Source organism: Globicephala melas, chromosome 10 (genome assembly GCF_963455315.2).
Source record: "Globicephala melas chromosome 10, mGloMel1.2, whole genome shotgun sequence".
Classification (NCBI taxonomy): Eukaryota; Metazoa; Chordata; class Mammalia; order Artiodactyla; family Delphinidae; genus Globicephala; species Globicephala melas.
The window spans coordinates 71129652-71149241 of record NC_083323.1 but is presented as its reverse complement, the minus strand read 5'-3'; the positions used below and the strand labels follow the sequence as shown (position 1 = coordinate 71149241).

At 37.5% G+C, this 19590-nt stretch overlaps 1 protein-coding gene across 1 annotated transcript in view; it reads left to right on the top strand.

Moving 5' to 3' along the window:
- Window positions 1–3850, top strand: part of LOC138842857 (mucin-19) — a 98814-nt gene extending 94964 nt beyond the window's left edge. Inside the window, exons 64-67 of the mRNA XM_070046543.1 lie at window positions 1116–1226; window positions 2176–2215; window positions 2861–2969; window positions 3667–3850. Coding sequence (XP_069902644.1) covers window positions 1116–1226; window positions 2176–2215; window positions 2861–2969; window positions 3667–3850 — 444 coding nt within the window. The remainder of the gene's footprint in view (window positions 1–1115; window positions 1227–2175; window positions 2216–2860; window positions 2970–3666) is intronic.
- The last annotated feature ends 15740 nt before the right edge of the window (window positions 3851–19590 follow it).

The following is a 19590-nucleotide window of genomic DNA, read 5'->3' as shown; positions in this document are numbered from 1 at the left end:
TTCCTTTCAAAAGAAAGGTCAAATGCAATATCCACCATAACTTGCTTCAAAAGGGGGCAATATACTTGATCACTAATCTAGCAATGGAGCTTCTGAACAAAATTTCCCATGGGTCTCACCAAATGGAGAAGACATACAATGTTCAAATCAGTGAAGAGAGTTAAACTGTAATTATAATCAGAAAGATCAGGTGGCGGAACAGTCAGAGATCAAATACGAAAACCCAAAAGACTAGAGCTCTACTATAGGGATATAGCAACACAGTATATTCAGGGCTGGATTTGACAATTGATTTGACATATTGAAAAGTAATTTAACTTTCTAGGAAAAGTATCACAAAACCATAAAAACCAGATGATTCTCAAACTGATATTAATAAATTTGAACTGGTGATACTAAATATTACAACAATCTAAATATAAAATAAAATATGTGGTATGTTAGGAAATACATAAAACAGAGCCTATAATTTAATAATAATTTAATTTGATATAACTCATTTATTACACTCACATTTCTACCTGGGTTTCTTAAATTTTAGTTTCCAAAAGTTATCTGACTTGAGAATCTATGACAGTTTTGAAATATAAAATGAGACTATGTTTAAAGAACAAAGAAAAGTTTTACCTCTAATCATTTTTATGCAAAAGAGTTGAAATAATAAAATTTCAGTTTACCAGAAAGTTTACTTGTGGTTTGAGGGCCTGATATAAATGGAATTTCCCCAAACTGATGTTTGAATTTTAAACATAAAGTAATTATAAAGCAATCTAGAGAGATTTAAAAACACAGGAACACAAGGAAAGATAGAAAATATCTTTTGGGAATTTTCTTTAAAATCCTTGAAAAATATAATAGAGCTACTATAGATGAATCTTAATTTGAGAATTGAGAATCTTGACACATTCTGTGCTCTCAGTGAAGACCTTTGATTTATTCATGGAAGTAGAAGACTTTAATCACCTTTTCTTAAATATTAATTTAATGGCTGAAATTGCCTCTGGAAATTCACTAAACATTATAAATTTGAAAAAAGAATTACAGGTTTTATTGTCAACCTGAAAAATAAATCAAAATGAATACTCATTTGTTCTGTCCCCCTCCCTACCTCCCAGGTTGGTGCTTCATTTGGTGACCCCAGCAACCCATGTGTCTCCTACTTCTGCCACAGCACAGGTTTCGTTGCGGTGGTACAAGACTGCCCAAAGCAGACTTGGTGTGCAGAAGTAAGTCATCTTCTTAAGCAGTGAACAAGGTTCACTTCTCATGTTACATATAAACGCAACCTGTCTTCTTCCTTATTTGGAAAAGTTTGTGCCTGGACAATAGTTATACATCTCCTGTAGATTCCATTCCAGTTATGTCATACACATTTTATTGCCAAGTATACTTTTCATATCAAATATATATTTTCAGGTTCTATAAAACTTAATCTAGTGCTAGTCTAGAAGTAAGTTACTGTAGAAAGCATGTTGCTGCTTTTGAAACAAACAAAAAACTGTTTTTTTCAAGGTTCATGGATTCAGCTTAATCATTTTCTGTAAAAGAACATATTTTTTTAATATAATCACATAAATGCGTACTGTTCAGATCTCTCTTTGTGCCACAATTTTTATCCCCCGAAAATATGGTGAGGGTTTTGTATTAATGAATGCTTAAGTTTAAATTACTAAGGAAGGTTTAAATTTAACTATTTTTTCTTTCTGAAGCTATAATTGATAATATAGTTTAAAGTTTTATTTTAGAACTCCAGTGTTGGCTTTCAACATTTACTGAGTTTTTACTTTGAGACATTGATAAGTTTGAGGGTATAATAATTTATAAGACGAAAATCCTGCCCGTGAGAAACTTAGTGTCAAGTAGTAATGTTATTGTGAAAGTATTTTTTTTCAATTCAAATAGGGAGGAGTAACTTTTTATTTTTTGGTATTTTATTTTAAAGAAGAACTTAAACATTGTTTTTCCCTTTCTGACTACTGTTGAAAAAATTTGGTGTCAGTAGTCTCATTTTTATTGCTATACTCTCCCGTCTGTGCTGACTGGATCTGAGATCAGCGTGTCTATCTGTTCCATTTCCCCCTTTGTGATGCTATTTCAATATGTTAACAATGTTATATTATTTATAGGAAAATACAGAGGTTTTTCAGCCTGTTTCTTTTTCTCATACCCCTATAGGAAGCCAGAGTCTATGATTCAAATAACTGCTGCTATACATGTAAGTAAAATCAAGTTCCACATACGGAGGAAATGTAAACTGTTGACAAAAATTTAGTGTTTCTTTAAAACAAAATGGCAGATCATTAATAGAAAGTCTCCTGTGTTTTTAACACAACAGGTAATCTAACCATATGCATACAATTAATTACACAAACAATTAATACAAAGTATTATATTTTCTCACGCATGTTGGTTGCAGCATTCTTCCCGGTAAAAACCAGTGATGTTTACAAGGGAGAAAATTTAATTTTCATGGAAAAAAATTAGTTTGCTCTCCTAACATCAGTAGGTTATGTTGTAAATTGTTGTATTAGATCATAAGGATGATCAGCAATGAGAAAATGGATATCAGAAACAACCATCTCTCTGTCTTTTCTTCCTTCCCTCTTTCTTCCTTCCTCCTTCTACCTTCTTCCCTTCCTCCTCCTTCTTTTATTCTTTCTTCTCCTATGATAGTAATAATAGAATAATAATAACATTTATTGAGTATTAACGAGGTACCTTGTTCTGGATGCTGAGACAGTTAAACCCTTTCAATAACATTGTGAAGTATTTGTTGTTATTATTCTCTACTTTATGGTTAAGAAAACTGAGACTTAGCAATTGTTAATGTTGAACCTCATTTTTGACTCTGTTATCCTAGGTAAAACTAATTGCAGATCTTCACCTGTGAATGTGACTGTTAACTACAATGGTTGCAAGAAAAAAGTTGAGATGGCAAGATGCACAGGGGAATGCAAAAAGACTCTCAGGTAAGTTTCTCCTTGAATGTATACTGCACATTAATTTTGGAACACTGTGGAGAAAATTAAGCGTTTAAAACATTACATGGACAAATGTTTACATGAGAGCTAATGATCAGGACCTGATTAAAATGAAAATATTAATATCTGCAAATCAAAATAAACATTTTAAATAGTAATTAATTCATTTTGAAGTAGTTTTCTAAATAAGTCAAACATAATACATTTATGACAAATGTATTTATTTTCATATAGTGATTACAGAGATTACTTAAGCAAATACTCTTGCTAAAAAGTGAGTTTTTAAAAAGTTGCTTACATTTTAGACATAACATATATTACGTATTTTTCCTTTTGTACACTTTTGCATGTAGATTAATATATGGAGAATAATAATTTGATATTAATTGTATATTTAAAAACTGTTTTGTTTATATTTTTTGCACCATAATGCTCTAATTATGAAATGGTAAATCTCTCCATTTTGGGCTTTTTTCATTTTCTTTTTTTTTTCGGTCTTACATACCAATTTTAATGAATCCATACCAGAAGTTTACAGTAAAGGGGGAAATGCAAGGTGTAGGGAAAGAATAAGTTGGTTGGAAGACTTGCTAAATCACTTAGACAATTAGAATTTGAGCATTGATGTCAATTTATTTCAGAAGACATTCTGAAATTATTTATTACCTAATTTTCTTTTTTTAAGGTATGATTATAATAAATTTCAGTTGAAAAATTCATGCCTTTGCTGCCAAGAAGAAAACTACGAGTTCAGAGAAATTGTTCTTGACTGTCCTGATGGCGATACAATACCTTACAGATACAGGCACATCACGACGTGTTCCTGCTTAGACATGTGCCAACAATCTATGACCTCAACAGTCAGTTAATAGTAAATAGCATTACCTTTCCAGTTGTAACAGACCAGGTATTTATTTTGTAAGTGAACAAAAATAATGACTTTAATAATGAGAATAACTAAACATTTTATGTCACTCAAAATGTGAGTTGCCATTATGAGTCATTTTGTTCTTTTATTGACTGGATCTGAAAAATAAATACAACTTTTCAAGCAATTAGGGAACATATGTATTTATTTGGTAGCAATGAGAATTCTAGAAGTCAAGGAGAAACTGAGTCATATCATGGCTCTCCAGTGTACTCACCTTTTACTCTTCATCTGGATGAGGCCATTTTCCTGTTTTGTTCCTTCTCTTCACAGCTAAACTTATGAAAATGTAAATTTTGTTCATCACCCCTTTCATTCTATGACAACTCCCTCTGCTGAGAACACCCATGGCCTTCTTATGATTTTTTTCTGTAGGATCTGATATCATTTTCACTCTTCCTTTCTTGAAACATTTTCCTTGCTGTTTCTGTGACATCATTTTAAATTAGTACTTCTACATTCTGTGGACACCTTCACTTTTTCCAGTCTTTTAAATCTCAGTTCTCCAAAGTTGTATCCTGTTCCTCTTCTCATTTTACTGAGGCTTCTTAGACAATTTCACTAACATAGGCAGATGTGTTTATACATGGAGGACCTCCAATCTATATCTCCAACCCCAAACTCTTCTTTGAATTACATTGATAGAACTACATTGATAGAACTCTGAATTTACATCTCTAACTGGACATTCTGTAGGTACCACAAATTAAGCAAGACCAAAACTAAATTAATGTCACTCCCCCAATCCACTCTTTTACTTGTATTTTGCATATCATTGAGGTAGTTAGCTAGAAGAAGTTGAGGTTCAATAATATCATGACTGTCATCTTCAGTACATTCTACACTTTGCTGCCTCACACTCATACCCTTCTTCCTATACGTATATTTCCAAATGTGTCTTGCACAACATTGTTTACATATGCAAAACATGCATAGTTACTAGCACTCTTATTCCCTTCCCAAACCCAATTTATCATAATCCACTTCTGTACTACTCACCTTTTTATATGACTTGGATTATTGGTACATTTAACTATCATCAAACACTGTATGTCCAATGGTGGGTGGAGAAACTAGGTTTCTTGGTAACTAGGATCTTGGTAACTGCCAACAAAAGGTGAATAATAACTAAATACAGGTGGATATTACAGGTACTTTTAAATTTGGTCCCAAGGCCTTCGGCTTTCCTCCGTGTCTTGTCACTGGTTCCAGGTTTTTCTTCCTCTCAGTCTATATCCGAGTTGGTCATTTGGCAAAATATTGCAAATTTGAGCCTTTAAAAATCCAAATGGATGAGGTTGTAAGAGTTGTTCCATACCTTTTACCTTAGAGAATATTAAACACAGAATCAACTATACACCTACATCTCAGCCTTTACTGCATGACAGTAACTCTATTCTCCTTTGGTAGTCAGAATTGATCATCCCAGACAATATAATGACAGAGATGGATTTTCTGCTTAGAAAGGCTGTTCTCGAGTCACAAAAGACACAAAATGGCTAGCAGGGACTTTGAACAAATGGGAGAGAATGTAAATCTTGATTTCTAGTTCATCTGTTATGTCACATAGTGCAATCAGCATATCAATCTCACAAGTTAGTATCCCTCAGCTGGTGTTAGAGAGGAGTTCTCAATAGGCCAGTCTTTAAGGTTTACCATCTATGAATAATAGGCAAGATAATTTCATTGATACTGTATGCACCTATTTCCTTTCCTTTTTTTCATTTTGAAACAAATTTTTTTCATTTGAAAGGAGTGCTGTGCATCATTTCATGGTAGTGAATAAAATATTCAATAAGCTATGGGTAGCAGTACTTCCTGAAGCATATTAAACACAAAAAGAAAATTCAAATCAACAATTGGTTATATTGGAGAAAAGAAGTACTGATCTCTTCCCAACTGAAAAGGATCAAAGTTGTCCACTTGTTACCAGGTGGCTGACTGGCACTCCATGATGAGGCCAAAAAAGAAGATCACTTTATTGTTGACATTGTGGTATTCATACTGGCTTTAGTGGTAGAAACTTAGGCTCTTGAGCCCATAGATCACCTCTTCCCTGCCACAATTTCTACCTTATTCATGAACCTCTTTGTTGAAAGAGGTCATCAAGAGTACGTGACGGCCAGTTGATCTGTGGATGTGCTGAGGCAGTTGGAGGCTCCTTACCCACTTCCCTGTCCTTTGAATGCGTGTTCTACTTACCTTCCCCTCACTAGCAGCTACCCCAAGGACATAGCCTTGAGATAGTGAGGTGTTACTGAGACCATCTGAATGATATATGTGACTGAATTCAATTAAGGCCTCTATATAATCTTTTAAGATTCTGGCAGGTGGGTGCAGAGATCCACTTGTCTTGTGGTGCCCAAGACAAGTCTTGTAAGTAAGTTCCTTTGTTAATCAAAACCTACCACCTACCAATCTGTAGTGGTCTGCCTCTTCAGTCTTTCCTTGCCCTCTGTGTACAGGGGCCAATTTATAAACCAACACTCATTTAGCAACTACTGGCCAAGATGAGAAAGAAGACTTACTGACAACCATAAACTGTGATAACCATAGTTAACACATACTGTTTATTACCTGATTCTTGCATGAAAATTCTGGTAAGGAATCTCTGGTAAATATATGCTTACTTATGTTCAGACTTGGATCTATTCTGGTGACCCAAATGATTTCTCTAAATCTTCTTTGTGTCATCCTCCAATTTTGCTTCTTTTGAGTCCTTGGTTATTTCTATCAATAATCTGCTACTTCCCTGAAATCAGTGTAAATCCTTACTTTGAGCCAACCTTCTACTAAGCACAATAGCCAATGAGAAATATCCTTTCCAGTTGTCATCCATGCCATTGCTTGAGATAGACTATAATACCACATAGAGCTTACTTTTCATTGATACTGGGGTCATTTGGTAATCCAGCCTTGAGTGTTTTCATCCTGTGCCAACTGGTCATAAGCTAGTCCTCCCCTCCAAGCAATAGGCATAAATTCAGACAAAGGTGACAGCCAGATAAGTGGTATCATATTGTAGGTACTAAGAAACCATCTCATGGATCTGACTTTTGCCTTTGAGATCTGAATGGGTCATGGGGCACCCATCTTACATATATGACTTCTGCTGGGAATACCTAACTTCATAGCTATATAGACAAGAAAATGTCCAGTCCAGGATTAGGGGCTTTGGTCATGGTTACCTGTTATTGCTAGATACCAATAAAAAGCTTGTATTTGTTGAAAATAGCATAGGTACTCCAGATACTGATGTGGCCTTGCTCCCAAAGCAATTGCTATGATTATATTAAAACCTGTCATTGGTTTCCCGAAGTTTTGTTCTTCTGCTAAAGATTCTTCTAGAACCATTAGATCAGCACAAGTTGTAATAGTTAAAATCAAGGCAGTTTTCACCAAAAACTTGATAAACCAAACAGCAGTTTATTTGGTCAAAGTCCCTCTAGAGTTAGAAGCTCTTAGGTCATCCAGTAAAAAGACTTAAGAAAGACATCCATATAGGTTTTATATTTCCAAAATCTAATGGGTCTATCTCCTAGTATAGGGGAACAATTTACAACAGCATGTCCTTCACTTTGGAAGTGATGGCCCACCATCTCTGTATTATTAGGAATTCAACTGATTACAGAAAACCCAAAATAAGTGACACAAATAAACAGAAGTTTCTCCCTCATGCACAAGACTGGGTATGTGATCTGGAACAGGTATGACTCACCTAGTATCTCCTATCTTGTTTCTCTGACATTCTCAACATGCATCTTTTATTTTCCATCTGTAGCTCATGATGGTTCCCTTCAGACCCTAGCATTTCAGCCTCATTCAAATCAGCAAAAAAAGGGGAATGGGAGAAGGGGAATGTATGTGCCTTCCTTTTAAAGGCAAGACCCAGAAGTTGTACATATACTTTTATTAATATACTATTTGCCAGAATTACAGAGCCACAACTGCCTATGGAGCCACAAATGATTCTAAAATGAAGGCCTATCGATTGTCTATAGCATAAGCATTCGGGATCTTTGCAAAAATATAGATTGATGAACTTCATCCAAGAGATTCCAATTCAGTAGATTAGAAAGCAGGTACTAAATTGGAATCAATATTTATATTGATTCCAAACCAATATTTGGAAACAAAGTTCTGGAGCCCATATTGTTTCATTTGGTTACAGAAACATCTAGAAGAGCAGCTGCAATTCAGTCATCACCAAACTAAGCTTATTGTGAGGGATACTGTGAGGCACTGCCCAGATTCCCCTTCAAAAATAAAGGATTTATTTTCCCAGCTTTTGAGAGTGCTGCCAGAAGATTGCTCTCAGCTGTCTGCCTCCTTCAGGGATTGCCTCAGCTAAAGAAAGCCACAACCCTCAATGTCCTATCCCCTTTCTGGAGAAAAGAGGAGCATCCAATGACTGATGGACAGTAGAAAGGTTTGGCCCTCTCATCACAATTTGCATCATAAGAATGCCCTGAAAGGTTGACTGAGCCTTCCATTGAAGACCCATAATGGCTTGACTTCTCCCTCCATCCAGTCTTGATTCCTTCCTTCTCTTCCACAGTTTTGGATTCCAAGAGCATTCCCTAAAAACCTACTCTTTGTTAATATCCATCTCAGAGTCTGATCCTAGGGAACTGATTCTGCATTGCTTAAGGACATTTAGCATCATTCTCTAAGACGGATCAATTTTTTGTAACATTCAAGCCTGAGAATTGAATAGGGGAAGAATGCAGAAATGAGTCTACCTATGTCTCTCATTTTTTATGGTGGCCTTGAAATGAGCTAAACATATGAATCCTCCACCACTGCCTCTATCTCTCATTTTCTCCCCCTTATATAATAAAAAAGTTTCCTATACACCAATGAGATAATTTTAATGGCTTTAAAAGACAAATGCTCCTACCATAAAATTAATGAGGGGAAAGAAAGTTGATTATTAATACTCAAAATCTAGAATTATAATTTTGTCAGAACACCTTTAAAACTCAATCAATGTTTCTGACTATTCTAATATTTCTCTCCCACGTGTAATTCATCCCACATATACCGGTCACACTCCTTTCCTCATCTGCCTTTATATATTTCATAGTCCTACATATACTTTAGAAAAATATCACTTTATTAAGAGATGATTGTCAAGTAAAAAGCTGTACATGGAATTGAGTAAGATGGTGAGACAAGAGGCTCCTAACTTCCCTTCTCCACTTGGATGTACAAAATGCACAGCTACACAGGGAGCAATTCCTTTTGAAAGAAATTCAAAAACTAGCTGAGTGATTCCTACACATTGGATAAACAAGAAAATATTCACAGTGAAATGAATTAGGAAAGGCTGAGATACACTCTTGTCATAGACCCCACTCAGTACAGAGCCATACAATCTGGGGGAACCCCCAACTCCCAGGTTCTCCTTGAGGAGCAGAGGGTTTGGACCACACATGTGGTGCCCAACTTTCAAGACTCTGACCTGAGGCTGAGCCCCCAAAACACTGAACTCTGAAAACAAATGGGGTGTGCATCCACAAGACCCACAGTCTATAGCAAACAAAGAAGCAGTGATGGGCACACTAGCAGTCACCATGGTTATTTCCCCAAGACTCAGTGCAGATGAAGCAGCCCATCTCCCAGGCTTTCTCTGAAAGGGGTCTAACTGCATACTGTATAAGCTGCGGTCTGAGAGTCTGGCTTCTAAATTTAGCATGTGTCTAGGACCTGGCTGTGACCTCCCTGGAGACCAGAGAAGCTGGCAGACACTTCCTCTGCATTCTCCTTCTGGCTGTCTCCAACAATAAGTCCAAGTTTCTAGTATCTCTCTAGAAGGAGCTAGTACACACATCTGGCACCCCAGCATCTGTGGCTACCATTCGAGGGACAGGTTTCCAGATCAGTTGGCTCTAAAGCCAATAGGGCTTACATTCATGAATCTCACAGGACTATAGGAAACAAAGAAACAGTTCTAGAAAGGTATGGGAGCGATCCCCCCCACCGGCCCCTGACAGCTATATACCTGGGCTCAGCATAGAAGAAGCAGGCAAAACCACACATCTCTCAGTTTGTCCCTGGAAAGGGCTTAACTACAGACTGTCCCGGTTAGTTCCAGGGAGTCTGGTTTCTAATCAGCCTGCATCTGGGTGCTGACTGCAATCCTACCTGTTGGGACATGGACATGTCTTGGCACACCTTAAACTATTGGGAGATACTAAGAACAAAGAAGGCAGTCTGGACAGGAGTTGGGCTCAGCTGATTGGCAAGTCCAATCTCCTCCAAAAGACTACTCTGTCAAAACTGTGAAAGATGGCTATTTTAACTAATGTGCAAAAACTAGCACAAAAATCAAGGAAAATGAAGAAATAGGAATATGTTCCAAACAAAAGTACAGGAAAATTTCTAGAAATAGATCTTAATGAAATGGAGATACGTGATTTAACTGATAGGGAATTCAAAATAATGGTCATAAAGATGCTCATAGAGGTCAGAAGAACAATATATGAACAAAGTGAGAATTTCAACAAAGAGATAGAAAATATGAGAAAGTATCAAACAAAAGTCACAAAGCTGAAGAATACAGTAATTGAACTAAAAAAAAATCAATAGAAGGGTCCAACAGCAGACAAGATCAAGTGAAGGAGAAGATCAGCAAACTCAAGGACAGGGCAGTGGAATTCATTCAATGAGAGAAGCAAAAAGAAAATAAAGGGTGAAAAAAGAGTGAAGAGTGCTTAAGGAACTTATGGGATAACAGCAAGAGGACAATTATATATATACATATTTTAAGGGTCCGAGAAGGAGAAGAGAGAGAAAGAAAGGGGCAGTTTATTTAAAGAAATAATGGCTGAAAGCTATCCTAAACATGGGAAAAGAAACAGACATCCAGATCCAGGAAGCTCAGAAACTTCCATAAAAAATGAACGAAAGAGGCTCCACCCAGACATTCTAATTGAATTGTTAAAGTTAAGAAAAAAAGAGAGTCTTCTTTTTTTTTTTTTTTTACACCTTTATTGGAGTATAATTGCTTTACAATGGTGTGTTAGTTTCTGCTTTATAGCAAAGTGAATCAGTTATACATATACATATGTTCCCATATCTCTTCCCTCTTGCATCTCCCTCCCTCCCAGCCTCCCTATCCCACCCCTCTAGGTGCTCACAAAACACCGAGCTATCACCCTGTGCTATGTGGCTGCTTCCCACTAACATCTATTTTACGTTTGGTAGTGTATATATGTCCATGCCACTCTCTCACTTTGTCACAGCTTACCCTTCCCCCTCCCCATATCCTCAAGTCGATTCTGTAGTAGGTCTGTGTCTTTATTCCTGTCTCACCCTTAGGTTCTTCATGACATTTTTTCCCCCTTAGATTCCATATATATGTGTTAGCATATGGTATTTGTCTTTCTCTTTCTGACTTACTTCACTCTGTATGACAGACTCTAGGTCCTTCCACCTCACTACAAATAACTCAATTTCATTTCTTTTTATGGCTGAGTAATATTCCATTGTATATATGTGCCACATCTTCTTTATCCATTCATCCAATGATGGACACATAGGTTGTTTCCAACTTCTGGCTATTGTAAATAGAACTGCAATGAATATTTTGGTACATGACTCTTTTTGAATTATGGTTTTCTCAGGATATATGCCCAGTAATGGGATTGCTGGGTCGTATGGTAGTTCTAATTTTAGTTTTTGAGGAACCTCCATACTGTTCTCCATAGTGGCTGTACCAATTTACATTCCCACCAGCAGTGCAGGAGGGTTCCCTTTTCTCCACACCCTCTGCATCATTTATTGTTTCTAGATTTTTTGATGATGGCCATTCTGACTGGTGTGAGATGATATCTCACTGTAGTTTTGAGTTGCATTTCTCTAATGATTAATGATGTTGAGCATTCTTTCATGTGTTTGTTGGCAATCTGTATATCTTCTTTAGAGAAATGTCTATTTAGGTGTTCTGCCCATTTTTGGATTGGATTGTTCGTTTTTCTGTTATTGAGCTGCATGAGCTGCTTGTAAATTTTGGAGATTAATCCTTTGTCAGTTGCTCCATTTGCAAATATTTTCTCCCATTCTGACGGTTGTCTTTTGGTCTTGTTTATGGCTTCCTTTGCTGTGCAAAAGCTTTGAAGTTTCATGAGGTCCCATTTGTTTATTTTTGTTTTTATTTCCATTGCTCTAGGAGGTGGGTCAAAAAGGATCTTGCTGTGATTTATGTCATAGAGTGTTCTGTCTATGTTTTCCTCTAAGAGTTTGAGAGTGTCTGGCCTTACATTTAGGTCTTTAATCCATTTTGAGCTTATTTTTGTGTATGGTGTTAGGGAGTGTTCTAATCTCATACTTTTACATGTACCTGTCCAGTTTTCCCAGCACCACTTATTGAAGAGGCTGTCCTTTCTCCACTGTATATTCCTGCCTCCTTTATCAAAGATAAGGTGACCATATGTGCATGGGTTTTTCTCTGGGCTTTCTATCCTGTTCTATTGATCTATCTTTCTGTTTTTGTGCCAGTACAATACTGTCTTGATTGCTGTAGCTTTGTAGTATAGTCTGAAGTCAGGGAGCCTGATTCCTCCAGCTCCGTTTTTCGTTCTCAAGATTGCTTTGGCTATTTGGGGTCTTTTGTGTTTCCATATAAATTGTGAAATTTTTTGTTCTAGTTGTGTGAAAAATGCCAGTGGTAATTTGATAGGGATTGCATTGAATCTGTAGATTGCTTTGGGTAGTAGAGTCATTTTCACAATGTTGATTCTTCCAGTCCAAGAACATGGTATATCTCTCCATCTCTTTGTATCATCTTTAATTTCTTTCATCAGTGTCTTATAATTTTCTGCACACAGGACTTTTGTCTCCTTAGGTAGGTTTATTCCTAGATATTTTATTCTTTTTGTTGCAATGGTAAATGGGAGTGTTTTCTTGATTTCACTTTCAGATTTTTCATCATTAGTGTATAGGAATGCCAGAGATTTCTGTGCATTAATTTTGTATCCTGCTACTTTACCAAATTCATTGATTAGCTCTAGTAGTTTTCTAGCAGCATCTTTAGGATTCTCTATGTATAGTATCATGTCATCTGCAAACAGTGACAGTTTTACTTCCTCTTTTCTGATTTGGATTCCATTTATTTCCTTTTCTTCTCTGATTGCTGTGGCTAAAACTTCTAGAACTATGTTGAATAAGAGTGGTGAGAGTGGGCAACCTTGTCTTGTTCCTGATCTTAGTGGAAATTCTTTCAGTTGTTCACCATTGAGGATGATGTTGGCTGTGGGTTTGTCATATATGGCCTTTATTATGTTGAGGTAAGTTCCCTCTATGCCTGCTTTCTGGAGGGTTTTTTTTATCATAAATGGGTGATGAATTTTGTCGAAATTTTCTCTGCATCTATTGAGATGACCATATGGTTTTTCTCCTTCAATTTGTTAATATGGTGTATCACATTGATTGACTTGCGTATACTGAAGAATCCTTGCATTCCTGGAATAAGTCCCTCTCGATCATGGTGTATGATCCTTTTAATGTGCTGTTAGATTCTGTTTGCTAGTATTTTGTTGAAGATTTTTGCATCTATGTTCATCAATGATATTGGCCTCTAGTTTTCTTTCTTTGTGACATCTTTGTCTGGTTTTGGTATAAGTGTGATAGTGGCCTCGCAGAATGAGTTTGGGAGTGTTCCTCCCTCTGCTATCTTTTGGAAGAGTTTAAGAAGGATAATTGTTAGCTCTTCTCTAAATGTTGGGTAGAATTTGCCTGTGAAGCTATCTGGTCCTGGGCTTTTGTTGTTGGAAGATTTTTTGTTGTTGTTGTTGCAGTACGCGAGCCTCTCACTGTTGTGACCTCTCCCATTGCAGAGCACAGGCTCCGGACACGCAGGCTCAGCCGCCATGGCTTATGGGCCCAGCCACTCCACGGCACACGGGATCCTCCTGGGCTGGGACACGAACCCGTGTCCCCTGCATCGGCAGGCGGACTCTCAACCATTGTGCCACCAGGGAAGCCTCTTGTTGGAAGATTTTTAATCACAGTTTCAATTTCAGTGCTTGTGATTGGTCTGTTCATATTTTCTATTTCTTCCTGGTTCAGTCTTGGCAGGTTGTGCTTTTCTAAGAATTTGTCCATTTCTTCCAGGTTGTCCATTTTATTGGCATAGAGCTGCTTGTAGTAATCTCTCATGATCTTTTGTATTTCTGCAGTGACAGTTGTTACTTCTCCTTTTTCCTTTCTAATTCTATTGATTTGAGTCTTCTCTCTTTTTTTCTTGATGAGTCTGGCTAATAGTTTATCAATTTTGTTTATCTTCTCGAAGAACAAGCTTTTATTTTTACTGATCTTTGCTATCATTTCCTTCATTTCTTTTTCATTTATTTCTGATCTGATCTTTATGATTTCTTTTCTTCTGCTAACTTTGGGGGTTTTTTGTTCTTCTTTCTCTAATTGCTTTAGGTGCAAGGTTAGGTTGTTTATTCGAGATGTTTCCTGTTTCTTAAGGTAGGATTGTATTGCTATAAACTTCCCTCTTTGAACTGCTTTTATTGCATCCCATAGGTTTTGGGTCATCATGTCTCCATTGTCATTTGTTTCTAGATATTTCTTTATTTCCTCTTTGTTTTCTTCAGTGATCACTTCGTTATTAAGTAGTGTATATTTTAGTCTCCATGTGTTTGTATTTTTTACAGATTTTTTCCTGTAATTGATATCTAGTCTCATAGTGTTGTAGTCGGAAAAGATACCTGATACAATTTCAATTTTCTTAAATTTACCAAGGCTTGATTTGTGACCCAAGATATGATCTGTCCTGGAGAATATTCCATGAGCACTTGGGAAAAATGTGTATCTGTTGTTTTTGGATGGAATGTCCTATAAATATCAATTAAGTCCATCCTGTTTCATATACAGGATGTGTATAAAGCTTGTGTTTCGTTATGCATTTTCATTTTGGATGATCTGTCCATTGGTGAAAGTGGAGTGTTAAAGTCCCCTACTATGAATGTGTTACTGTCGATTTCCCCTTTTATGGCTGTTAGTATTTGCTTTATGTATTGAGGTGCTCCTATGTTGGGTGTATAAATATTTACAATTGTTATATCTTCTTCTTGGATCGATCCCTTGATCATTATGTAGTGTCCTTCTTTGTCTCTTTTAATAGTCCTTATTTTAAAGTCTATTTTGTCTGATATGAGAATTGCTACTCCAGCTTTCTTTTGGTTTCCATTTGCATGGAATATCTTTTTCCATCCCCTTACTTTCAGTCTGTATGTGTCTCTAGGTCTGAAGTGGGTCTCTTGTAGACAACATATATATGAGTCTTGTTTTAGTATCCATTCAGCCAGGCTGTGTCTTTTGGTGGGAGCATTTAATCCATTTACATTTAAGGCAATTATCGATATGTATGTTCCTATTCCCATTTTCTTAATTGTTTTGGGTTTTTATTGTAGGTCTTTTCCTTCTGTTTTGTTTCTTGCCTAGAGAAGTTCCTTTAGCATTTGTTGTAAAGCTGGTTTGGTGGTGTCGACCTCTCTCAGCTTTTGCTTTTCTGTCAAGGTTTTAATTTCTCCATCAAATCTGAATGAGAGGGCTTCCCTAGTGGCACAGTGGCTGAGAGTCTGCCTGCCAATGCAGGAGACATGGGTTTGTGACCCGGTCCGGGAAGATCCCACATGCTGTGGAGCAGCTGGGCCCGTGAGCCATGACCACTGAGCCTGCGCATCTGAAGCCTGTGCTCCACAATGGAGAGGCCACAACAGTGAGAGGCCTGTGTACTGCAAAAAAAAAAAAAAAAAAATCTGAATGAGATCCTTGCTGGGTAGAGTAATCTTGGTTGTAGGTTTTTCTCTTTCATCACTTTATATATGTCCTGCCAGTCCCTTCTGGCTTGCAGAGTTTCTGCTGAAAGATCAGCTGTTAACCTTATGGGGATTCCCTTGTGTGTTATTTGTTGTTTTTCCCTTGCTGCTTTTAATATGTTTTCTTTGTATTTAATTTTTGACAGTTTGATTAATATGTGTCTTGGTGTGTTTCTCCTTGCATTTATCCTGTATGGGACTCTCTGTGCTTCCTGGACTTGATTAACTATTTCCTTTACCATATTAAGGAAGTTTTCAAGTATAATATCTTCAAATATTTTCTCAGTCCCTTTCTTTTTCTCTTCTTCTTCTGGAACCCCTATAATTTGAATGTTGGTGCATTTAATGTTGTCCCAGAGGTCTCTGAGACTGTCCTCAGTTCTCTTCATTCTTTTTTCTTTATTCTGCTCTGCATTAGTTATTTCCACTATTTTATCTTCCATGTCACTTACCCGTTCTTCTGCCTCAGTTATTCTGCTATTGATCCCATCTAGAGTATTTTTCATTTCATTTATTGTGTTGTTCATCATTGTTTGTTTCATCTTTAGTTCTTCTAGGTCCTTGGTAAATGTTTCTTGCATTTTCCCTATTCTATTTCCAAGATTTTGGATCATCTTTACTATCATTATTCTGAATTCTTTTTCAGGTAGACTGCCTATTTCCTCTTCATTTGTTAGGTCTGGTGGGTTTTTATCTTGCTCCTTCATCTGCTGTGTGTTTTTCTGTCTTCTCATTTTGCTTATATTACTGTGTTTGGGGTCTCCTTTTTGCAGGCTGCAGGTTTGTAGTTCCCGTTTTTTTTGATGTCTGTTCCCCAGTGGCTAAAGTTGGTTCAGTGGGTTGTTTAGGCTTCCTGGTGGAGGGGACTAGTGCCTGTGTTCTGGTGGATGAGGCTGGATCTTGTCTTTCTGATGGGCAGGTCCATGTCTGGTGGTGTGTTTGGGGGTGTCTGTGGACTTATTATGATTTTAGGCAGCCTCTGTGCTAATGGGTGGGGTTGTGTTCCTGTGTTGCTAGTTGTTTGGCATAGGGTGTTCAGCACTGTAGCTTGCTGGTCGTTGAGTGAAGCTGGGTGTTGGTGTTGAGATGGAGATCTCTGGGATATTTTTGCTGTTTGATATTACATGGATCTGGGAGGTCTCTTGTGGACCAGTGTCCTGAAGTTGTCTCTCCCACCTCAGAGGCACAGCACTGACTCCTGGCTGTAGCTTCAAGAGACTTTCATCCACACGGCTCAGAATAAAAGGGAGAAAAAGTAGAAAGAAAGAAAGAAAGAAAGAAAGAAAGAAAGAAAGAAAGAAAGAAAGAAAGAAAGAAAGAAAGAAAGAAAGAAAGAAAGAAAGAAAGAAAGAAAGAAAGAAAGAAAGAAAGAAAGGATAAAAGAAAATAAAGTAAGAGAAAATAAAAAAATTATTAAAATAAAAAATAATTAATAAAAAAATTTTTAAGTAAAAAAAAAAAAGTTGGATAGAATCCTAGGACAAATGGTGAAAGCAAAGATATACAGACAAAATCTCACACAGAAGCATACACATACACACTTACAAAAAGAGGAAAAGGGGAAAAAATAATAAATCTTGTTCTCAAAGTCCACCTCCTCAATTTGGAATGATTTGTTGTCTCTTCAGGTATTCCACAGATACAGGGTACATCAAGTTGATTGTGGAGGTTTAATCCGCTGCTCCTGAGGCTGCTGGGAGAGATTTCCCTTTCTCTTCTTTGTTCTCACAGCTCCCAGGGCTCAGCTTTGGATTTGGCCCCACCTCTGCGTGTGTAGGTCGTCTGAGGGCGTCTGTTCTTAGCTCAGACAGGATGGGTTAAAGGAGCAGCTGCTTCAGGGTCTCTGGCTCATTCAGGTCTAGGGGGAGGGAGGGGCACGATGCGGAGCGAGCCTGCAGCGTCAGAGGCGGTGTGACGTTGCACCAGCCTGAGGCGCGCCGTGCGTTCTCCCGGGGAAGTTGTCCCTGGATCGCGGGACCCTGGCAGTGCTGGGCTGCACAGGCTCAGGCTCCCGGGAGGGGCGGTGTGGAGAGTGACCTGTGCTCACACACAGGCTTCTTGGTGGCGACCTTAGTCTCATGCCCATCACTGGGGTCCACGCTGATAGCCGTGGCTCGCGCCCGTCTCTGGAGCTCCTTTAAGCGGCGCTCTTAATCCCCTCTCCTCGAGCACCAGGAACCAAAGAGGGAAGAAAAAGTCTCTTGCCTCTTCGGCAGCTCCAGACTTTTCCCTGGACTCCCTCCCGGCTACCTGTGGTGCACTAGCCCCCTGCAGGCTGTGTTCACGCTGCCAACCCCAGTCGTCTCCCTGTGCTCTCCAAAAAGAGAATCTTAAAAGCAGCAAAAGAAAAGCAACTTTTTATGTACAAGGGAACCCCCATAAGATTATGAGCAGACTTTTCAGCAGAAACTTTGCAGGCCAGTCAATTATACCCAAATAAAGCTGAAAAAAAAAAAAAAAGGATGTGCATATTTATTGTATACAACTTGATGAATTTGGAGAAAAGTGTACACTTACGAAACCATCACCACCACCAAGGAAATAAATATATCCATCACATCCCAACATTTCCTCCTGCCCCCTTTATTATCATTACTTGTGTGTATGTGTAGTAAGAGCACTTAACATAAGAACTACCTTCTTAGTAAATTTTAAGTTTACAATACATTATTGTTAGCTAGATGTACAATGTTGTATAGTAGATCTTCAGAACTTATTTATCTCGCACAGCTGTAAATTGGTACCATTTGACCATCACCTTCCCATTTTCCTCTCTTTTCAGGTCCTAGCAACTAATGTTCTACTCTTTGTTTCTATGGGTTTGACTTTTAGATTCCACATAAAAGCAAGATTATAAAGTATTTGTCTTTCTGTGTCTGGTTTATTTCCCTTAGCATAATGTCCTCCAGGTTCACCCGTGTCACAAATGGCAGGATTTCCTTCTTTTTTAAGGCTGAATAATATTCCATTGTGTTTATATATCACATTTTTTAATCTGTTCATCCATTGATGAATATTTAGGTTGTTTCCATATCTTGGCTAAAGTGAATAATGCTGCAATGAACATGGGAGGGCAGGTATTTCTTCAAGATCTTGATTTATATTCCTTTGGTTAAATACCTAGAAGTGAGGTTACTGAATCATATGGTTACATTCCTACAAACAATGTACCAGGGTTCCCTTTTCTCCACAATCTTACCAACCCTTATATTTTATTTTTAATAATATTCTTCTTAACATGTGTGACGTGATAGCTCATTGTGGTTTTGATCTGCATTTCCCTGATGATTAGTGAGGTTGAGCACCTTTTCATATTCCTGTTGCCATTTGTATGTCTTCTTGTAAGAATTGTCTGTTAAGGTCCCTATCCTATTTTCAATTAGGTTATTATTATTATTATTTGCTATTGAGGTATGTATTTCCCTTATATATTTTAGGTATTGTTTCCCTGCTGTGCACAAGATTTTTAGTTTGATGTAGTTCCACTTGTTTAGGAGTAGTCCATGAAGAGGACAGTAAGCAAATATATATGTCAGGTGGTGATAAGAGCTATTAAAAAATAAAGCAGGGTGAAAGTTTAGAGAGCATATCTTTTAGACAAGATGTTTGGGAAAGACCTCTCTGTTAAGGTGATATTCGAGGAGAGATGTGAATGAAATGGAGTCGTGTCAATTTATGGGGTAAGAGCTACCTAGAAAGTAGCATGAGATCTTTGCATACTACATGCGAAGTTACTGCAGTATGACCAGACTATTGTTTAAGACATGAGACCAGAAAGATTTTGAAAACCCACAGCCACCGTTCTACATTCCCACAAGCAATATTTCTTTACATAATTGTCAGCACTTGT